Source organism: Macaca nemestrina, chromosome 2 (assembly GCF_043159975.1).
Source record: "Macaca nemestrina isolate mMacNem1 chromosome 2, mMacNem.hap1, whole genome shotgun sequence".
Classification (NCBI taxonomy): Eukaryota; Metazoa; Chordata; class Mammalia; order Primates; family Cercopithecidae; genus Macaca; species Macaca nemestrina.
This window is the reverse complement of record NC_092126.1, coordinates 158501506-158526019: the sequence shown is the minus strand read 5'-3', so window position 1 is coordinate 158526019 and position 24514 is coordinate 158501506. Positions and strand designations below refer to the sequence as shown.

The 24514-nt window shown below is 35.0% G+C and overlaps 1 protein-coding gene and 1 pseudogene across 13 annotated transcripts in view; one reads left to right on the top strand and one right to left on the bottom strand.

Moving 5' to 3' along the window:
* Nucleotides 1–24514, bottom strand: part of LOC105470250 (zinc finger protein 148) — a 141623-nt gene that overhangs the window by 73066 nt on the left and 44043 nt on the right. For 9 of the 13 annotated variants that reach the window (XM_011722045.2, XM_071092329.1, XM_071092330.1 and 6 more), the window contains 3 exons: nucleotides 24429–24509; nucleotides 16877–17012; nucleotides 6872–7220 (listed from right to left, as the gene is read on the bottom strand). In XM_011722045.2, coding sequence (XP_011720347.1) covers nucleotides 6872–7204 — 333 coding nt within the window. In that variant the 5' untranslated portion in view covers nucleotides 7205–7220; nucleotides 16877–17012; nucleotides 24429–24509. Of the gene's footprint in view, nucleotides 1–6871; nucleotides 7221–8492; nucleotides 8610–16876; nucleotides 17013–24428; nucleotides 24510–24514 lie in introns of all 13 variants that reach the window. The other 4 variants (XM_011722049.3, XM_024789260.2, XM_071092336.1 and 1 more) reach the window with 3 other exon arrangements.
* LOC112424692 (deoxyuridine 5'-triphosphate nucleotidohydrolase, mitochondrial-like) lies at nucleotides 4440–4934 on the top strand (annotated as a pseudogene).

The window sequence follows — 24514 nt, the reverse complement described above, 5'->3', positions numbered from 1 at the left end:
GTCACCAAACTTTCTACTTTAAAAAGTTAAGATGAGAAGAGCAAATGAAAACCAAAGTAGTAGAAGGAAATAATAAAAAGTAAAAATGAACAAAAGTTAAAGTGAATAGTGAAAATCGATAAAACCGAAATGTCATTATTTGAAGAGACAACGAAAACTAATAAATCTCTACCCAGTCTAATCAAGAAAAAGAAAAATTATTGTACCAATAGCAGGAATGAGAAAAAAAGAAATCACCATTGATCCTTAAAACAACAAAAGAAAATATTAATAGAACTTTGGTCAATTAAACAATTAAGAAATAGACAAATTCCTTTAAAAATACAATTTACTGAAACTTATTCAAGAAAAAAAAATGTTTAGTATGAATAGCCTACTTATGTTTTTAAAATAAAATTTGTAATTTAAAACCTTCCCACAGGTTGAGGTGGGAGGCCACTTGAGCCCGGGAGCTTGAAACAAGTCTGGACAACATAGTGAGACCCTGTCTCTATAAAAAAAAATTTTTTTTAATTAGCCTGGTGTGATGACATGTGCCTGTAGTCCCAATTGTTTGGGAAGCTGAGGTGGGAGGATAATTTAAGCCCAAGAGGTTGAGGTTACAGTGAGCTGTGACTGTGCCCCTGCACTCTGCACTCCAGCCTGGGCAACAGAGCAAGACCTTGTCTCCAAAGAACAACAAAAAAACCTTTCCCACAAAGAAAACTCAACTCTAGATTAGCTTTACTGGTAAAGTCTATCAAATATGTATGATAGAAATATCAATCTTACACAAACTCTTTCAGAAAATAGAGAAGGAAATACGTCCTAACCCATTTAAAATGAGGCCAATATACCTAAAAATGACATAGCTATTACAAAAAAAAAAAAAAAAGAAAACCATGGACTAATATCTCTCATAAACATACAAATGTTTAAATTAGTAAACTGAATTCAACAAGAAAAAAGGATGACACATCATGACCACATGTGATTTATCCCAGGAATGCAAGGGCTGTTTAATATTTGAAAATCAGCACAATTCACTATATTAAGAGAATGAGAGGATATTCATATGATCATTTCAATCAATGCAGAAGAAATACTTGATGAAGTTAAATATCCATTCACGTTTTTTAGACAAAGTCTCAGAAAACTAGAAAGAACACTTCAACGTAATAAAAGTAATCTATGAAAAACCTATACCTAATGCCGTTTTTGAAACAGGGTCTCACTCTGTAACCCAGGCTGGAGTACAATGGTGTGATCTTGGCTCACTGCAACCTCCACCTCCTGGACTCAGGTGATCCTCCCAATTCAGCCTCCCAAGTAGCTGAAACTACAGGTGCACACCACCATGCCCAGGTAATTTTTCTTTTTTTTGGGCAGAGATGGGGTTTCCCCATGTTGCACAGGCTGGTCTTCAACTCCTTAGCTCAAGCAATCCGTTCCCTGCCTTGGCACCTTAAAGTGCTGAGATTAGAGGCATGAGTCACTGCACCCAGCCTCTAACGTAATTCTTAATGATGAAAGAGTAAATGCAGTCCCCTTAAGATCTGGAACAAAGCAAAGATGTCTACTTGCATCGCTTCTATTCATCATTGTTTTGTAGGCCCCAGACAGTGCAATAAGAAAAAGAAATAAAAGAGATACAGATTGGAAAGAAAGTAAAACATATGGACAATACGATAGTGAAGAAACCTAAGGAATCTACAACATAACTACTGTAACTAATCAGTAAAGATAACAAAGTCACAGAACACATAGTCAATATAAAAAGAATCAACTGCATTTCTATATTCTAGAAAGTAACAATTAGAATTTGACATTTTAAAACATACCATTCACAACAGCATCCAACCAAAACCATGAAATACTTAAGGATAAAATTAACAAAATATGCCCAATAACTTTACACTGAAAACTACAGAACAATGCTGAAATAAAGAAAACCTCAATAAAAGTAAAGGTGTACAACGTTCATGGACTGGGAGCCATTATTGTTTAGATGTTGGTTTGTATCAAGTCAATAGACAGAATCAATGCAACCTCAATCAGAACCAGTTGGCTTTAAAAAAACAAACAAACAAAAAACAAAAAAACAAAACAAAAAAAACCCTAAAAGGTGGATTCTATATTTTATATGAAAATGCAAAGGTCCTAACATAGTCACTACAGCATTACAAAAGAACAACAAAAATGGAGGACTTACACAACTTGATTTCAATATTTACTATAAAAGATACAGCAATCAAAACAATATGATACTGATTTAAAGACAGACACTAGGTCCATCAATGAAAACCCAAGAGAACTAAGACTTACACGAACATGTACCAAGAGAAATGAAAAAAAGACTTTTACAACCATTTTCCTAACCGCTTTATTCATAATCATTGAAAGAGACAACACAAATAACCACAAAAAGGAAAATGAATAAATAAATTTTAAGATATTAATTAAAATGACTGAACATTAATGAATAGGGAAAAAGAATGAACTGTTGATACATTCAACCAACATGGATGAATCTCAAAACATGTTGTGCAAAAGCAGTCAGACACAAGAGTTACATATAACTCCATTTACATGAGGTTCTCAAGGGACAACGACAATTTATGAAGAAAAAATATGAGAACAATTGTTGTGGAGGGAATTGACTGGCAAGAATTACAAAAAAAACTCCTCAGGATGACGAAAACATTTGGTGTCTTGATGGATTATGGATTATACAAGTTTATGCAGTTGTCAAAACTCTGAACTACAAACTCAGAATCTGAGCATTTCACTTTAAACTTTTCCTCAATTAAAAACAGAATGCATATTTCCACTCAAAAACAATCTGCCTACTATAACCCAGGTATTGAAAACACAAAATTTAAAGGCACGATACAGAAAAAAATATCTTAAAATATAATGACAAGACAGTCCTGCAAGCAAGGAAATGCAAAGTTATTGTAGTTACCATAAAGAAAATCACAAGAAAGAAATCTTTTAAGGTGAAACGTGAACAACAGGAAATTGCCAAATAAATAATATTATAGGCATATACGACATTAACAAAAGTAACAGAAAAAAAACCATAGTGGACCTAGGCAACTAAATTAATTACATATGCTTAAAGTATAAAATGGTGGGGAAAGGGGTTGAACTACAGTTTTAAAAAAAAAGTTGGATAAGGGACAGGAGTATGATGGCTATTTCCGCCCATGCAAAAAAGTACATTTTAGCTGTTTAGTAATGAGGAACCACTAGAGAAGTTTCAGTAAGGGAATGACATGTATACATCTCGTTTGGAAAGATGACAGTAGAAACTATCTGAAAGATACACTGGAGAAGGCTCAGGCTACTGTCAGTCCAATAAAAATGTCAGTCTATTGCAATCTATAGACTACTTTATCCAACAAAAACAGAATGCGCACTCTTTAAAAGCTCACACATAACATTTCACCAAGGTGGACAACATTCTGGGCCATAAAACACAATCTAATAAACTTAACAGAATAGCAATCACACGGCGTCTGCTCTAAGACCACAAGAGAATTAAACTAGAACTAAATAACAGAATGGTAGCTAGAAAATATTTCAAAATACTTGGATATTAAACGACACACTTCTAAACAATAATGGTGCAAAGAAGTTTGTTTTTTGTTGTTTTGTTTATAGAGTTTCGCTCTGTCACCCAGGCTGGAGTGCAGTGGCGCAATCTTGGCTTACTGCAACCTCTGCCTCCAGAGTTCAAGTGATTCTCATGCCTCAGTCTCCCACATAGCCGGGATTACAAGTGCATGCCACATGCCCGGCTAATTTTTGTATTTTTAGTAGAGATGGGGGTTTTGTTGTGTTGCCCAGGCTGGTCTCAAACTCCTGAGCTCAAGTGATCCACCCACTTTAGCCTCCCAAAGTACGAAGATTATAGGCGTGAGCCACCATACCCAGTCCAAAGAAGGAATCTTAACAGACATTTTAGAATATATTGAACTAAACGAAAATAAAAACACAACTATCAACATGTGTGCAATGTATCTAAAGCAGTGCTTAGAGGAAAATTTATAGTATGAATGTATATATTAGAAACAAAAAATCTAAAATGAATACACTTCCACTTTAGGAAAGTAAAACAAGAAGAGCAAAGTAAATCCAAAACAAGCAGAAAAAAATAATAAAAATGAGAGTAGAAATAAATGAAACTGAAAATAGGAAATAGAGTAAAAAAAAAAAAAAAAAAAAAAATCAAGAAAACCAAAAGCCGTTTCTTTGAAAATATCAGTAAAATGAGCAAGCCTCTACCACTGGGCAGGGGGAAATGCAGAGTTATTCGAATATGAGTTTCAGTTTCAGTTTTGCAAGATGAAAAAGTTCTAGAGATCTGTTGTACAACAATGTCAATATAGTTTACGCTACTAAAATGGACACTTAAAAATTGTTGCTCTCTCCACTGCTCGCATTCTCACTCTGCCATGCCCTGCTCTGAAGAGACACCCACCATTACCCCCGGCAAACAGGCCTGGTTTGCAGAGAAGGGCAGCATGCAGCTCCGTTTTGCCTCACTCTCTGAGCAGGCCACAACCCTGACTCCGGGATCCACACAGCCCAAAGGCTATGACCTCGACGGTGCCTACGATGATACAATACCACCTACGGAGAAAGCTACAGTGAAAATGGGCATTCAGATAGCTCTTCCTTCTGGGTTTTATAGAAGAGGGGCTCCATGGTCTGGCTTGGCTGCGAAACACTTTATCGATGTAGGAACTGGTGTCATAGACGAAGATTACTGAGGAAATGTTGGTGCTGTACTGTTTAATTTTGGCAAAGAAAAGCTTAAAGTCAGAAAAAGTGATCGCATTGCACAGCTCATTTGTGAATGAATTTTTAATCCAGAAATAGAAGAAGTTCAAGCTTTGGATGATGCTAACAGGCATTCAGAAGACTTAGGTTCTACCAGAAAGAATTAAAATTTATGCTAAGAATAGAAAATGAGAACTCATACTTTTTTCTTAAAGAGTTTTTGCTTAAAGCATTTTGGTAAAACTTCTGTAATCTTAATAGCTTTACCTTCTAAAAATACTGCATTTTCTTATGATCAAGGAAAAGAGTACCTCTGCTTAGATCACAGAGAAACTTTGTTTTTCTGCTGATAGTTGTATGTAAATCTTCTTTGTCCTGATATAAGGCAAACAGTGTCTTTTTAAAATCAAATGTACATCAATTACAGACCCAAAAAAACCCTATATAATTTAACTCAGTTAAATGATACTTCACCAAAAAAAAAAAGGAATTAAGACAGTAATTTTTTTAAAATTACTGTCTTAAAACAAACAAACAAAAAAGAGAAAACACAAATTACTAATATCAGAAATGAAAGAGAGGACATCACTATAAACTCCTGGACATTAAAAGGATAATAAAAGAATACTATGAACTTTGTTCCCACAAATTTGACAACTTTATCAAAATGGACCAATTCCTTGGAAGACACAATCTGTCAAAACTCACACAAGAAGAATTACATAATCTGAAGAGACCTACATTTATAGGAGAAATCGAATCAACAATAACCTTCCAAAACAGAAAGCACCAGACCCAAAGCAGTTCACTGGTGAATTCTACCAAACATTTAAGGAAGAAATTATATTAATTCTTTACCATCTCTTCCAGAAGACATAAGCAGAGGGAATACTTGCTAATTTATTCTATGAGATCAGTATTACCCTAATACCAAAAACAGACAAAGACATCAGGAAAACTATAGACTAATATTTATCAAGAACACAAATGTAAAAATCCTCAAAATATTATCAAATCAAATCCAACCACATTTAAAAAGAACTATATACCACAAACAAGCAGGATTTATTCCAGGTAAGAAAGTTGCTTCCACATAAAAAAATCAATTAATGTAATCCATCACATCAACAGGCTAAAGAGGAAAAAGTTATTGCAATGGGCTAGGTAAAGCTGGTGAACGTCTATATCAGAGCACAACTACAAGTAGTTATCCATTCATTCACACCATGTGCCAACACCTGGACTACAGTGAAAAGTAAGACAAAACTCCTGTCCTTACAGTCTACAATCTATCAGAGAAACATCGTACAAGTAAATCACAAGTCCCTGTCACAGGGACTCAACCTAGAGTTAAGAAGAAGAAGTCAACTTATATCTACAGGTTATAAAACAGGTATGAGGTATGACTGACGGTATTATCTCAAGCAGGATATATTAAAGTCTTAAATAAAAAAAAAAGTACATGTTAGATGAACTGAAAGGAACCCAGGTTTGATATCATAGAAAGAAGAGACAAGAATTTACATGACGGTTGTGGTTTCACTGATTACTGGGTAAAAATAAAGGTAGAAGAAGGAAAAAGATATGGGTGCTTATGAAACATCTTAATGTCTGGGGTAGACAGGAAAAAGTAAAGGGCTGATATACTTTAAAAAGATAAACAGATCAAGCAAGTGGAGAACACAAAGAGAACAGAGAATAAGAGCATATTAGAAAAATTTAAGAAGGCAGGAATTACAGAATTTGAAGGAAAAACCCTTGAATGTGTGATCTTTTTCTAGTTATGTTGAAGATTCAAATGTTTTACTCTTTAAGGACAAGCCTAGAAGTTAAATAAAGTATCTTTCAAAATTAAGCATTTAAAATTTAATACCCAAGTAATCCTGATACAGAAATACTGTTATCCTGAAAGAAATAAGCTTCTAAAATAATATAAGAACTTAATTTTGCCTTTCAAATATGATTTATGTCAATATTTTAGTATATCTATTCAAGAACACTATTTATCCCTGAAACACTTCCTGAAATTTCTTCGATGACTTGCAGTATTACTTAACAAGAAATTATGTTTCTAAGTTTAGTATCCTATAAAGGAATTACTTACAGGAACATTAAGTGCATATTGTAGTCCTTGAGGAAGTCTTTCATGTGTTTCCATCTGCTCCTCATCATTTTTCACTGTCTCCTCGTGGACCATGAGTTCATCATGTGATATCATATCCTGTTGTCTCATTTCACTTTCTTGTAACACTTCATCTGCAGCAAGGATCTCCTGGTGAGGCATACTTCGATCTTGAAGTACTGAATCCTGTAGCTCTCCAGACACAGTAGACTGGCCAGACACTCCACCCATTACAACCATTGTCCTGGAAGACTGCATTTCGTCTATGCCGCCACATTTAAGAAACAATCCTTCCAGTTTGTCGTCAATGTTCATGCTTAAGTATAACTGCCTAGAAAGACCAAGTTTGGCAACGAAACATAGTAAATTAGTTTTATATGACTACTTCATTTTTTTTAATTTTCAAATTAAGAATTTGAACAAAGACAAAGATTTTATTCATGTACTTTGGAACTGCCTCCAATTTTAAAATTATAATACCAAGATCGGTTTCCAAAGGCTGGTAAAATAAAACACAAATTTTCATTTTGATATAAAGGCATAAAATCCTAACTACTTTATTATTGAAAAATAAGCCTGACATAAAAGCAAATTAGGGAAAAGTATTTGTAACATCAATCAAGGGATCCGTACTCTTTAATATATTAATAATATATTGAAATGTGTTAAAAATAAAAATATAGATGAATTCAATAAGGAATAAACAGAGAACATCATGAAGCAAATCATTTTTAAAAATTTAGAAATAGTCATTAAACATAAAAAAAGAGTCTCAGTAGTAATCCAAGAAATTACCATTAAACAGCACTATCATATTTCAACTACCAAACTGATAATGACTCTTAAAAAATACATCCAATGTTGAAGTATTAAAAAAAGACACTCATCTACTGATAATAAAAGTATGTATTATATCAACTACTTTCAAAAGTCATTTGGTAGTATGTATCAAAAGCTATAAAGATGTACATATTCTTTGAACAAGGAATTCTACATTTTGGAATTTATCTTGACGAAATAAAAAATGTATACAAAGGTATACACAGAAAACCACTACAGCAGTCATTACCATAATGAAAATGTTAAGTATATTTCAGTTTAGTCACTTCTTTCCCAAATTAATCACGTAAGTAATGACCAACTTTGATCACAGTTTTCAGCAGTCAAACACCAAAGCTAAATTCCAACACACTACTGAAATCAAAATACTCTTTCCTTTACTAAGGTTATTGTTAACGGAGAAACCTTTACTGAAATGAACAGCTCAAAACAACCTCATAAACAGCAAAATATACAAATGTATAATTCAAAACTTGCTAATCTTTCTTCCCTGGTACGAGGTGTTATCAGCCTACAATATATACAGTATATCTGTACAAAACACCTTATTTCACTTTTCAAAATCTTTAAGGCAGCAAAGTTAAAATCTAAAGGTCAAAGATTGCTGGGTATGGTAGCTCATGCCTGTAATTCCAACAATCTAGGAGGCCGAGGTAGGCGTATCACATGAGCCCAGGAGTGTGAGACCAGCCAGGGCAACAAGGCAAAACCCCATCTCTACAAAATAAAAATACAGTAATTAGCTGGGCATGGTGGCACGCACCTGTGGTCCCAGCTACTTGGGAGACTGAGGCAGGAGGATGGCTTGAGCCCAGGAGGTCGGGGCTGCAGTGAGCTGTGATTGTACTACTGCACTCTGCCTGGGTGACAGAACAAGACCCTGTCTCAAAAATAAATAAATAAAAATAAACGTCAAAGATGTTACATACATCACCAAATATCTGCTCTCTTCAAAAATTTCATTTATCACATTTCTTAGAAAATAAACTAAAACTAAATGAAACACTCCCTTAAGGCTAAAATTTGATTATTCTGACCATTTATTTGGAAATCCTTAAAAATCAATTGGTGAAAAGTATTTGTAACATCAGTCAAAAATTCCATATCCTTAATATATTAAAATACCTTAAAAATAAGAAGAGATGAATTCAATAAAGAATAAACTGACAGGAACACTACCAGACAAATCACTAAAGAAAACTTAGAAACAATCATTAAATATATAAAATAACTATGTTTTTATGTTTTAAATACATAAAATATTGGCCGGGCACAGTGGCTCACGCCTGTAATCCCAACACTTTGGGAGGCCGAGGCAGGCAGATCACGAGGTCAGGAGATCAAGACCATCCTGGCCAACATGGTGAAACCGTGTCTCCACTAAAAATACAAAAAATGTAGCTAGGCATGGTGGCGGGTGCCTGTAGTCCCAGCTACTCAGGAGGCTGAGGGAGAAGAATCATTTGAACCCAGGAGGTGAAGGTTGCAGTGAGCCGAGATCGAACCACTTCACACCAGCCCAGGCGAGAGCAAGACTCCATCTCAAAAAAAAAAAAAAAAAAAAAAAAAAATTGGGGGCAGTGCATATATACATAAGTATATATATTTATGGGGTACATGAGATATTTTGATATAAGCATGCAATGTGAAATAAGCAAATCATGGAGAATGGGGTATCCATCCCCTCAAGAATTTACCCTTTGAGTTACAAACAACCCAATTACATTCTTTATTTTTAAATGTACAATCAAGTTGTTATTGACTACAGTCATCCTATTGTGCTATCAAATAGTAGGTCTTATTCATTTTTTTCTTTTTTTTTTTTTTTTTTGCCCAGTAACCATCCCCACCTTCCCCTTCTCAGCCTCTAGCAACTATCCTTTAACTCTCTATGTCCAGGAGTTCAATTGTTTTGATTTTTAGATACCACAAATAAGTGAGAACATGCATTTGTCTTTCTGTGCCTAGCTTATTTCATTTAACATAGTGATCTCCAGTTTCACTCATGTTGTTGCAAATGACTGGATCTCATTCTTTTTTATGGCTGAATACTACTCCACTGTGTACATGTACATTTTGTTTATCCACTCATCTGTTCATACACACTCAGGTGGCTTCCAATTCTTAGCTATTGTAAACAGTGCTGCAACAAACACAGGAGTGCAAATATCTTAATATATTGATTTCCTTTTGGGGGGGTATATGCCCAGCAGTGGGACTGCTAGATCGTATGGTAGCTCAATTTTTAGTTCTTTGAGGAACCACCAAACTTTTCTCCATAGTGGCTGTACTAATTTACATTCCCACCAACAGCATAGAAGGGTTCCCTTTTCTCCACATCCTCACCGGCACTGGTAATTGCCTGTCTTTTGGATATAAGCAATTTTAACTGGAGATGACACTCATTGTAGTTTTGATCTCCATTTCTCTGATGATCAATGATGTTGAGCACCTTTTCATGCTCATATGCCTGTCTGCCATTTGCATGTCTTTTCAGAAACGTCTACTGAAATCTTTTGTCCATTTTTTGATTGAATTATTAGATTTTTTTTCCTATAGAATTGTTTGAGCTCCTTATATATTCTGGTTATTAATCCCTTGTCAGATGGGTAGTTTGCAAATATTTTCCCCCATTCTGTGGGTTGTCTCTTCACTTTGTTGACTATATCTTTTCCTGTGCAGAAGATTTTTAGCTTGATGTGATTTTTTTTTTTTTTTTTTACCTAATTGTATGCTTAGCATCAAGCCAAAACAATAAGTATTGAGGAAGTAGTAGTATTCTAGGGACAGATAATATTTTGGAAAAAAGGCATAAAGTGCTAGAGTGAGAGACTTGGAACAGGAAGAGAGCACACCTTGATACAGAAGTAGTAAAGTGGAAATACTCCAAATGAAAAACAAATGACCTCTTTAAAAATCTTCCTGAAAACCGACCACATGCAAAGAAAAATAAATCTCTCTTCCTTTTTACATAAGTTCCTTATTCCTATGGCCCCAAATTAAGGCATATATTGGGAGTTAAACTGTCTGGCCTGGAAACTGTTTTTGAAATACCCTGAAATTTCCCCAAAATACCAGAAAGTACTAAGATATCAAAACAAACTCCAATATCAATGGATACAAGGTTTTAAATAAGACAAAGCTTTAAACTGAGCTTTGGAAATATCTATCAAAATGAAAACTGTATGTACTCTTGATTCAGCAATCTCACTGCTAGAGATATATAGTATACAACCTTATGGGTTTATTCATAGACACTCATCAAAGAAGAAAGTACAAGGATGTTTGCTACAACCCTTCAATGGGAAAAGACTGGAAACATATTTAAGCATCCATAGACAGGGGACTTGTTACATTAATTATGACTCAACCATACAATGGAACATGTGCAGCCATTAAAAGGAATGATGTTAGCTTTATGTGCTGGTTCTCCAAGATATATTAAGTGAAAAAAAATCAAGGACAACTATGTAGATAGTAAGATCCTTTCTATACACACACACACACACACACACACACACACAGAGAAACATATATACACACGCACACATATATATATATATTTTTTTTTCCTGGTAAGAAACTTAACTGGAATTTGGAAAATGAAATAAGAAAGGATCTTCATGAAGAAGACTAATTTTGACTTTTTATTATTCCTTTTTCATGTACCAACATCTTTTCTTTCTTTAAGGTTACAGCAAGCTAACAGGGTATGAGTAACAGAATTGACTCTAGGTCTTGTTTTTCTTCTTTATTTTAAAACAAAGACTTAGTGTTATTTTAAGACATGTTTCAAAGACAAAGTGAGTCATACCTCTATCATATACCTCAACCTGTCTCTGGCCGGGAAATTTTACCAGGTCCATGGAAAAAGGGAACAGGACAAAGCTACACTTATTAATTAAAAAAAGATAAAGTAGAAAAAACACACTTGTATTGTCCTGGCACCTCCCTTCTCTGCCATTATGGTTTTAACCTTTCCCACTGAAACTCTTCAGTGGTCTCAGTCAAAGCTCTCACGTGCCTCACTGCATATTCAAAAATCCAAATACAACAAAAGGTTCCAAGCTCAAAAGCTAACACATGTCATATCCCTCCCCTAATTTCATTATTTTTAGGGAGGATCAGCTAAGTGTAAAGAAAGAAAACTGAGGTAGTCAAGCCACACTAATATGTGAATAATTAACTGTCTCTTCCTGTTAACTCCTCAAAAAGCCAACTGCTTTCTAATCCAAATGTGTGTATAATTAATGGAAAGTCAGGGGTTAGGGATACGACACAGAAGAGGAAAGAAAGAATGCTTCCTTTAAATCTTATTACTCACATGGAAGACTGATTTGGAAGGGGAAAAAAACTAAACAATTAATTTCAGCTTCAAGGAACCCCTGTCCAACTGAAGAGGAAAGAAAATACGTGGAGTAATAAGCCACGCTGAGCTCCCTGTGAAGACCCTTTATCTCGTAGAGACCTTAGGCAGCTGACACCACAGAGTACAAAATGGCAGCACTGTTAAGAACCAAGACAGGCTGGACAATGATGTCCGAGGGCTAATTCAGCTAAGAATGAGAGGCAATCCTTCCTCTGCACTTCAAGTTACCCACAGCAGAGAATGGTGAAAACTACAACAGAGCAGGAAAGAGAAAGGAAGGAGACCAACTAAGGCCAATTTCTCCTAAATCTCCCTTTCACAGATTACTTCAAATTCTGCATTCTTTCCCCGCTTCCATGATTTATTCTTCCCTCATCACCATCCCTCTGCGAGAGAAACCGGCTACAGGGGTATTTAGGGGGCCACAACACAACTTCCAGTTCCATTGAATTTCCCCTCCCCGCTCCCACTCCCAACCCCACACACACCTAACATCCTTCCTATTGACACGTTTAGTTCAGCTGTGTAAAAGTCTAACTGTAGTGACTTAGGTAACCGTCTAGTCATTTAAGCCTAGTGACAGAGGGGTACTTAAAAAGAATGTAAATTATCTGCCATTACTTTTCTCCTGTCTACCAGAAGAAATAGTTGACTCTTCTTGTGGTCATCTTCGAATTTAATGTCTCTAATCAATTACGTGTAAGTAATTAAAAACTAAGCTTTACAGATTTATATTAAGTTGAAACAGAGCAAACAGTTTTGGGTCAGGGCTTTTAATAAGGAATTAAATACACAGGCTTTTAACACAAATGTTTTTTGACAATTATTTCCAAAACTTGGGGAACTGTCTGGGCTTGTCTTCAGAGGACAAAATTAACAGACGCATTACAAATGGACAAGTTGGGTACTATTACTCATTTTTAATCAAATATACAAGGCTCTTAAAAATGCTTCCTTGTTCTACAAGGGCCAATTAAAAATCAGGGAAAAAAATGCTTGCTGAGGTTTTCTTAATGGGAGTTTTATACAATTAATGGGGTCTTTCCAAATTAGTATGTTTACGTCTGTATTCTAAAATTCAGAAACTATGAAAACCTGGAGAGGAAAGACAACTAATGTGTGCTGAAATGTAAGACACTGTGCTGGGCACCTTTAAATATATTGCCTTACTTAATACTTACAATAACCCTCAAGACAGTAACAGCATATCCCCATTTAACAGACAAACTGGGGCTTACCCAAGGATGCATAGCTAAGAAGTAAACTGGGATTTCAAACCAGACTTAGCTGACTCAATGCACTTTTTACCTTATCACACTATTTCCTGACTTTAAAAGGCCCTGGACACATTAGGAAGTAGTTGAACTCTTATTGCCCTCTCACCACCTGCTCTTAAGGCCTCTCTATCATCATTGCTTGGCTTGGCAAAGCAATCAAACTGTCCTTAGCTGACTACTCCATCTCATTGCTACCATGGGAGAACGTTCTGACACAGAATCCCCTTTTCTTCTGTGGGAGGACTCGACACTTTCCACATTTTCTGTTTTCCAATTTCTTTTTTTTTTTTTTTGAGAGGGAGTCTCGCTCTGTCGCCCAGGCTGGAGTGCAGTGGCGTGATCTCAGCTTACTGCAAGCTCCGCCTCCCGGGTTCACGCCATTCTCCTGCCTCAGCCTCCCGAGCAGCTGGGACTACAGGCGCCCGCCACCATGCCCGGCTAATTTTTTGTATTTTTAGAGATGGGGTTTCACCGTGGTCTCGATCTCCTGACCTTGTAATCCACCCGCCTCGGCCTCCCAAAGTGCTGGGATTACAGGCGTGAGCCACTGCGCCCGGCCTTCTGTTTTCCAATTTCTATCTGTTACTCATATCTCAGTGAATTTCTCCTCAGCCATTCTTTCTTTTTCATGGGTTTAAATATATCTTCTTAAGCTACCTTCCTTCCTCTGTTTTCTCAAAGCCTTACCAGGAAAATCTCTCTACCTTCCCATTTCCAATTGGAAATTTAAAAATAATCCTAAATATGGCTAATAAATGTAAAACCAGTCAGTGCTAATGATACACCTGTATCAAAAAAAGAGGGCTGTACAATTTAAAATGAAAACAGATTTGAAGGCTTGTGCTATATGCTCTAAAATTTTTTAAAGCACCAAGTTCCCTTTCAGAATGTATATGAACTTCCATGTGCCACTTATTACCTTTAATTAATCTGCATTTGAGCATGAAAGAAATAAATATTTCCCACTTAGAGATCCTCCATTTCTATGTATTGAGTTTGGTAGTAATATTATTTTCCATAAACTTTTTTGAATAATATGGAACTTCAACTATGAGTCAAAGCAGGTTATAATAGGCAAGCTTCGGAACCTAATCATCGTCTTCTGTATAAAAAGAGTAATTTTCAACTTAAAATATTCTCACAAATTCAGTAACACCTCTTCCCCCGACTTTGTAACAGAACCTATCCATTCTAAAATGAAACTTCACTTGCAAGCCAAAAGAGAGGCACTCAAAGGAACCTGTTCTGAAAACAGGTAAAAGAAAAAAAGCTAGATTTCACAAATTACTTCTGATCCAAAGCACTTTGTTATTTGCAGGATGCCAGTTATATTCACTTGGATATTAACATTTCTAACCTATGTTTCTAACTGTGAGAAATTACACCTTAAAAATATCAGCATTAGAAATACAAGTATCAATGAGCCTCCAAATCATTTGGTGAGATGAAACCCATGATTAATACCAGAACCTTTAACAAATTTGCTATTTGTTATTCTGAAGAAGTTTTGCATTTGCTTTCATCCTTGAAAAGTACAGTTTTGATCTAAGCAGAAACTACTTCATCTCTTATTAAAAAAACAAAATCTATTTCTTGTCTAAGTACATTCAAAGACCTCTTCAGATATATTTCTGTATAACTACCATTTTGTATCTATAAAACATACCTTGTAAACTATGTTAATTTTTAAAGTACTACTATTTCAAAATATCCTAACAGGAACATCATTTATACAATGGGACACAAAGGCTTCTCTGATCAGTGCTAACAACAATAAAGGATGTTTAAATAAATACCTGTTTCAATAGCTGCTAACACAACTATTAATCAGAAAACTTACACACTAACAATAATCATTTTATATAATACGACTTCAAAAACCTAAAAAGTTAAAAAAAAAAACTATTTTTCACCACAGAAAAATAATTTATAAATATTTGAATAAGCCAAAGTTAATAGGCATTTCTATACCACACTGAAGCCCCTCTCAAATGAAACAGAATCTAGGCATATTCTGCATTCCAAATATTTATTATCTGTTCTGTAAAACAATGTAACAAGAAGATAGTAGTATTTAAAATACTAAAATATCAAATTTACAGAAATTCAAACAGTTTAAGAAACAGCTATAATTTATCTTAACAAGAAGACGGGGAGGGAAAAGGTAAAAAAAAAAAAAAGTTCCCACAAAGCAGAATCCTACATTCTGTTGGATCTAGTTATTGCATCCATTACATTTTATGCCAATATCAACAATTCAAACATTAATATTCAAACTATAAAGTTTCTGTATTCTTACATGATCAAAAGAAATATTTAAAAATATTTTTAAAAACTTCTTAAAACAAAATGTCCCTGTATACTATGAACAAATGTTAAACACCTAATTTTTTTTCAATTAAATGAGATGGGACTGGGCACATACCACTATGCCTAGATTGCTAATGGTTATTTTTAATACATACTATACAGTAACCAAGACTCATTCTAGAACAACAACAAAAAAGTTAACTGTTTAAATCAACAGCACTTCTTTTTAATGGAAAATATATCGGACTCAAACCTTAATGTGACAGATACCTGGCTATCTCCCCAGAATCTGTTCTCTCCTTCTTATCCAGTAATAAAAATTAAGTGCAACATATGGCTGCCTAAATCAGAGTCACTTACTTCCCAGCCTCCTTTGCAGCTGGTTGTGACATGTGACAAAGTTAAAACCAAAGGGATCTGAGTGAAAGTGATATACACAAACTCCTCTTAAAGGTAAACAGAATGCCGTTCTCTTTTTCTTCTTATCAGCAGACACAATGGTAACCATTCTCACCCACAATATAGAAACTGCACATAAGAGCAGAGCAAGACAAAGGAGCCCTGGTATATAGTGATTCTGCAGCCTCCATATACTCTCAAGATAGTTTACACAGACTTTTCAAGTAAATTCAAATATATTTCTACCTTTATAAGCCTCAGTCACAGTAGCGAAGCCTATATACTTAAGTGATTACTGAATTATCTATAAGACTGCTTCCTTATATTAGTGCAGGCATACACACAACATGTACAGATGTATGTTTTTTCACATTTTAAAAATTATATAGCAAACACCATTAAACTTGACTAACATGCCTAACTTTCCTCAGTGTGAAAACAGTTTCTTTGAAAATTCTGGGAAATTTAATATGAGTGTATATGTGTTCAGGATAGAGGGTAAAAAATGCTATATCCTGTTGAGAAAAAGTGTTAAACCAAGAAAATAACTCTCAATTCAATTTCACTTAAGATTACACATTTTTGTGTGTGTTAGAGTCTAAAATGACACCATTATTCATCTCTTAAATTTGTTTCCTCAAGAAAAAAACTAGTTTCTTCCAAATATAAATACCAAAACTTTAAGAAACTATTATATAAATTCAGTATAAAATTCTAGCAGCTAAACACAATGACTTCATATTTGAAAAAACTTATTTATTCAAGATTATGAAATGCAAGTATTAAAATTACCTGAGACTAAGGTAAAAATGAAGACTTCAAGGAAGGGAATGCTGTAGAGTTGAAAAAGAAATCATGGTTGAGTTTCCACCTTTCATAGACTTCAGAAATCCTCAATACCACCTTAATCACTTATGCCATCCAATTCCTACAATAAACACACACACAACAAACATTATTAATGGTAGGAAAAAATACTATACAAATATAATATATGCAAATTGGTATGAATACTGAAGTGAAAATTCTTTCTAAATATAGTAAGTTATGACTCAATGATCAATGTACTGACTTGTTTTTATGTTTGAAATTGAACAAATGCAATAGTAGTAAGTAGACGGTAAATGAGAAATAAACTTGGCCTTATAAAGAACAACTGCCGGCCAGTCACGGTGGCTCATGCCTGTAATCCCAGCACTTTAGGAGGCCGAGGCAGGCAGATCACAAGGTCAGGAGATCGAGACCATCCTGGCTAACACAATGAAATCCCATCTCTACTAAAAATACCAAAAATTAGCCGGGCGTGGTGGCGGGCGTGTATAGTCCCAGCTACTCGGGAGGCTGAGGCAGGAGAATGGCATGAACCCGGGGAGCAGTGCTTGCAGTGAGCCGAGAATGCGCCACTGCACTCCAGCCTGGGCAACAAAGCGAGACTCTGTCTCAAAAAAACAAAAAACAAAAAACAATTGCCTAGATGTGGAATCTACAGCCTCAAAGATACAGGATATTCAAGGAAATTCAGAGAATTACAGACCTAAAAGGTTAGAAAAAACAAAACTTAAGAAACTACTTACAAACACTAATCATATCTGCTTTGTTAAAGTCTATGAAGTGAAGAGAGAAGAAACACAATGGCAGGCCTTACAAACAAACAGAACTAATGGCATGCCAAAACTTAAAAGAAACTATTATATAAATTCAACATAAAATTCTAGTGGCCAAAAACAATAGAAACAATTATGGTTATAAAATCAGATTAAATATTATCAGCAAGATTACCACCAACAGGAAAAAGCTGACAAAAAAGATAGATAAAAATATATGGAAAATTTTTAGCACGTTCAAAACAAAAACAGAATATAGGCTATACACAGGAAGAAAACTTCCTGACAGTAAGTATTCAGAGCATAGTTAACAGACTAAAGATTTTATGGAATTTCCTACCCTGGAGGTTCTTAAAATATTAGATTCCTATCTATCAAGAATAGTTTGCAAACACTCCTTCACAAGAAGTGTGGACACCAGATGATACATGAAAGATCCTATGATTTCACATTAGCTTAGGATGGTGCAAAGGCAAAAAGAATAGTCTTTCCCACCTACATCCATATCAGTAATGATTTCCTCTTTGAACTTCAGAAAGTATATTAATTCATTTTTTAAAAAACATTTCAACAGTTTACATATTTTTTTAAAAGTCCAAATTCTTATAGAGCTGTTCACCTCTCAGTACTCTTGCATTTCAGAATTTTCCTGGATATTCACGTATATCTCTTTTTCCAGATACACTTTCATGCAAAATAAAATTTCTTTTCCTCAATAGGATTGTATCATATATAAACTATAGTGAAATGACAACAGTAACAATAAAAGGGGAGGGGCTCATCACAATCCAGAGTTGTTACAATATATTTTGTAAAATATCTATTATAGATATGTTAAATATGTTAAAAGGAACTCATGTTTTAAAGTTTTTTAATTATGAAAAACCGCAATCAACCAATAAGAGATCCTCAACAAAGATGCAGAAATTATGTAAAAGAACCAAATGGAAATCCTGAAGTTTAAGAATACAGTAACAGAAATAAAAAATTCATCAGAAGGCCTCAACAGATTTATGGCAAAAGAAAATCAGTGACTTTTAAGATACATCAATAGAAACCATCTACTCTGAAAAACAAGAGTGGAAAAAGATGGAAGCAAAATGAACAGAGCCTCAAAGACATGTGGAACAACATCCAGCTTACCAACATTTTGAGTACCAGGAAAGAAGGGAAGAAAAAAAAAATTAATAAAATATTGGCCAAAACGTGACAAATTTACTTTCTTTTTTTTTAAGACGGAGTCTCGCTCAGTCACCCAGTCTGGAGTGTAATAGTGTGATCTCGGCTCACTGCAACCTGTGCCTCCCAGGTTCAAGTGATTCTCCTGCCTCAGCCTCCCAAGTAGCTGGGATTACAGGAACCCGCCATCATGCCTGGCTAATTTTTGTATTTTTGTAGAGACAGGGTTTCACCATGTTGGCCAAGCTGGTCTTGAACTCCTGACCTCAGGTGATGTGACCACCTTGGCCTCTCAAATCCCCACCTGTGCTGGGATTATAGGTATGAGCCACCATGCCTGCCCCAAATTTAATTTTTCTAAGGAAAATAAATCTACAGATCTAAGAAGCACAATGAATTTAAAGTAGGAAAATATAAAGCAACCTACAACTGGACACAACGTAGTCAAACTTGTTGAAAGCAAACACAAGGAGAAAAATCTTTAAAGTAGGAAGAGAATAATGATTCAGCATACGCAGAGATTAGTGGCTAACTTCCAGTTAAAAACAATAGAGACAAGAAGACAGTGAAATCACATATTCAAAAAGTTGAAAGATACAGCTGTCAACCAAGAAGGCAGCAAAACTATCCTTCAAAAATGAAAAAATATTCCCAGATAACCAAAAATTGAGACAATTGTTTTTGCTAGCAGACCTGCCTTAAACAAACACCAAAGGAAGCCCATTAAGCTGAAAGGAAAAGACATCAGACTTAAATACACAGAAAGAATTGAAGAGCACCAGAAATGGCAAATATGTGGGTTAATTCAAAAAAGACTCTATAAACATATTTTTCTCATTTCTTCCTTCCTTTAAAACACCTAAGAATGCCGGGCGCGGTGGCTCAAGCCTGTAATCCCAGCACTTTGGGAGGCCGAGACGGGCGGATCACGAGGTCAGGAGTTCGAGACCATCCTGGCTAACACGGTGAAACCCCGTCTCTACTAAAAAATACAAAAAACTAGCCGGGCGAGGTGGCGGGCGCCTGTAGTCCCGGCTACTCGGGAGGCTGAGGCAGGAGAACGGCGTAAAAACCCGGGAGGCAGAGCTTGCAGTGAGCTGAGATCCGGCCACTGCACTCCAGCCTGGGCGACACAGCGAGACTCCGTCTCAAAAAAAAAAAAAAAAAAAAAAAAAAAAAAAAAAAAAAAACACCTAAGAATGTATAAAGCAATGATCACAACACTGTACTACTGGGTTTATAATATATAGAGAAGTATATTACAATAGCGGTACAATAAAGAAGAGAAAATGGACCTACATTGGAGGAAAGTTTCTTTATCTTACTGATAATAAGCAGCCTGTTAAAATGCATAATCCTGACAGCAACCACAAAGAAAATATCTTTAAAAATATACAGTTAAAAAAATCACTGGAGTAATTAAAATGGCACACTAAAAAGTATTTAACACAAAAGGCAATAGAGGAAACAAAGGAACAAAAACATAGGAGATATCTATCTATATCTATGTAGATACATATATATATAAAGGACCATATCATATATAAACCATAGTGAAATGACACTATATATACTTGCTTTATATATATGTATATATATCTTTTTATATGTGTGTGTGTGTGTGTATATATATATATAGAGTGTGTGTGTGTGTGTGTGTGTGTGTGTGTGTGTGTGTGTAGCAGGTACCAAAATGGCAAATGTAAATCCAACTATATCCCTAATTAAATATGAATGGTCTAAATAGTCCAATGGAAAGGCAACGACTGTCAGAAAGGACAGAAACACAAATTCCAACTATATGCTGTCAACAAAAGACATATCCTACATCCAAAACTGAAAGTAAAAGGATGGGGAAAAAAAGGATATACTATAGAAGCAGTACCCATAAGAGACAGAATGGCTATATTAACATCAGATAAAACACACTTTAAGACTATAGAGACAACGAAAGACATTTCATAATAATAAACAGTCAAAACATCAGGAAGATGTAACAATTGTGTATGCATCTAAAAAGAGTCCCAAAATAATGAAGCAGTAACTAACACGACTGAAAGGAAAAATTAAAAATTCAACAATTATATTTGGAGATCTCAATGTCTCACTCTAAATAAGTGATATAATAATTAGACAGAAAACTAGAAAGGACAGAGAAGACCGGAACCACACTATCAACCAACTATACGTAAGTGGCATATATTGAAAACACTACCAAACAATACTAGAATACATATTGTTTTAAAACATTCTCTAGGAAAGGCCACATGCTGGGCCACAAAATAAGTCTCACTAAATTTAAATGGATTGAAGTCATAAAAATATGTTGTCTGAGCCACACAAGGTGGCTCACGCCTGTAATCCCAACACTTCAGGAGCCTGAGGTGGACGGATTGCTTAAGCCCCGGAGTTCAAGACCAGCCTGGGCAACACAGCAAGACCCTGTCTTATAAACAAGTACATTTATATGTTCTCTAACCATACCAGAATTGAATTTGATATCAACTAAAAAACTGGGAAATCCACAAACATTTGGAAATTAAACTTCCAACTTCTAAATAACAAAGACAAAATGTAAAGGGAAATTAGAAAATATTTTTAACTGAATGAAAACGAAAAATATCAAAATTTACAGGATGCAGCTAAAGCAATACTTAAAATATATAGCATTAAATATATATTTGAAGAATTTCATATGTATCTTATCAAAAAATGTGAACTGATTCAAATACTCTTTCTTATTCTTCCATAGAGTTTCAATTTTTTTTTAAGTAATATGCTCCCAGGCATTTTTATCTTTGTAGTTGTCATTATGAATGTGTACCTCTTCTTCCATTATGAGCCCCAATACTTATTATTTATATTTTAAAAGATAATTATTTATGTATATTCATTTTCTTCCTAAAGACACCTGGCCAAACTAATTTACGAAAAAGAAGAAAAAGAAACAAAAGTTGAAGTATGATAAGTTAGAGATTCATGTTATTCAGAGATGCTATAACCTGAAGGGAAAAGTGAGCCCTATAATCGATGATAAAGACCTTTTAAATCTAACACAGAACTGTTCTCCACTGCCCACCTCAGTCACGGAAGATGAGATTACTATATTCAACAATAAAAAATGAAAACTTCTGTTGGGCAAAATAATAAAATCAAAAGATGAGCAAAACTTGAGCAAAAGTAATCTAATAAATGACAAGAGGCTCACAAAGAAATGGTAAATATATAAAGTGATGAAAATACTCTAATTAGCCAGATGTGATCATTACACAACAATGTTTTAATAGTGTATAAAATTTAAATGTACACCATGTATGTTACCATAAATATACACTATATATGTGTCAAGTAAAAATAAAAAACATTACACCCTCATAAGTGTATACAATTGTCAACTGGAAAACTTAAAAAAAAAAAATGGCAAGAGGCTCCTTTCCTTAATATACAAAAACATAGAGAGCTCCATAAAACGGCAAAGCACATGACCAAATCGGTAACTGAAAACATACATTATGGCCAATAATAAGGGGGAAAATCTTCAAACTCATTCGTAAGAAAAGCAAAGCTAATCAACAAAAAACTGACAAATATTAAAAAGTTTGACACTAGCTAGTGTTGTCAAAGAGATACAGAGATCCGCTCTCTCACAGACTACTGATATTTGGCCTTCTTTTTAGAGTTAGGCAATTTATCCACCAAATTGTTAAATGTACATAATCTTCAGTCCAATGATTTTTCCCTTCAGAATTTATACTACAGATATATATATATATATATATAATTTTTTTTTTTTAATTTAAGACAGAGTCTTGCTCTGTTGCCCAGGCTGGAATGCAGTGGTGGCATCTTGGCTCACCACAACCTCCGCCTCCTGGGTTTAAGCAATTCTTCAGCCTCAGTCTCCTGAGTAGCTGGGATAACAGGCACCCACCACCATGCCTGGCTAATTTTTGTATTTTTAGTAGAGCTGGGGTTTCACCATGTTGGCCAAGCTAGTCTCGAACTCCTGACCTCAAGTGATCCACCTGCCTTGGCCTCCCAAAATGCTGGAATTACAGGCATAAGCCACCACACCTAGCCAGATAAATTTTTAAATATGTGCAAAGGTGTACCCAAGAATATTCACTACATCATCATTTACAATAGCAAAAAAAGGGGGCTAAATATCCATAAGTAGATGACTAGTTAGAAAAATTATGATATGTCCAAATATTAGAATACTATGCAGCATAAAATGAGAAGGAATGATTTGCAAAAATGTGGAAGTTTATTTTTTTAATATTACTGAATAATATGGTGTGATCTCATTTGTGTAAAAAAATGTGTAAATATAAGCACACACATAAATGCTTGTATATGTATAGAAATTGTCTGCAAGGATATACAATGATTATACCGAATAGGAAAGGGTTGGAAAGCCTTTTTTCGATGTTATAACATTCTCTATTGCCTAAGTGTATACACCTAATATAATAAACATGAGTAAAGAAGTGAAAAATATTGACCATAACAATTATCAGAAGATGAGGAAAAACTAGGAAAATCCTAAAATATGGCCACTGAAACTCCAAATAATTTCAATACACAAGGTGAAAAAGAATTCTCAGGCTGAGCGCAGTGGCTCAGGTCTATAATCCCAGCACTTTGGAGGCCAAGGCGGATGGATTGCTTGAGCTCAGAAGTTCAAGATCCGCCTGGGCAACATGGCAAAATGCTATCTCAACAAAAAAAAAACACAAAAGTTAGCCAGGTAGGGTGGCCTGTGCCTGTGGTCCCAGTTACTTGAGAGGCCTGAGGTGGGTGGATCACTTGAGCCCCCCAGACAGAGGTTGCAGTGAGCCAAGATCACACCACTGTACTCCAGCCTGGGCAACAGGGCAAAAACCCTATCTCAAAAAACAAAAAAATTCTCAAAAAACAAATTTTAAAATGCACAGAGAAACTTTAGAATTTTTATGATCAGGCCAGGTACAGTGACTCACACCTGTAATCCTAGCACTTTGGGAGGCTGAGGCAAGAGGACTACTTGAGTTCAGGGGTTCAGGACCAGCCTGGGCAACATAGTCGAGACCCTGTCTCTATAAAAAAAATAAAAAAATTAAAAATACAACAAATAGAATAATTTTTATGATCATTAAAAATTGACATGAGTATGTGCCACCGACAGATATGTAAACTCTTTGAAAACTGTTAGATAATTTCTTTCACGTTGTATGAAAGATAAAAGCATAGGTTTAATATATGCACCAACATAGGCCAACAAGAAAGGAGAGGATCATTTGCCTTCCTAACATAGAGGCCTAAAAGAAGATATGCAAGTAATCTTAAGAGAAGATAATGGACCTCATCTTATAAAATTAACAATGTCATTTTCTATGTACATATGTCCATATCTACATATTATTTATAATATTTATAATAGTGATGTTATTTATATGAATATAAAAAGGGATTGGCCATAAATGCACACTTATACCCAACAGTTACTGTAAGTATGTGTAGTAACATGGGCATCTATCACAGGTAAAAATTAAAGATTGAGTCAAACAATGCTGAATTACCTCCATTAAATATGTCAGGCAAACGCCCATCCCGCCAGATCACGTGCTTGAATTTTCAAACTGCTGATTCCTCCCTCTATCCTACA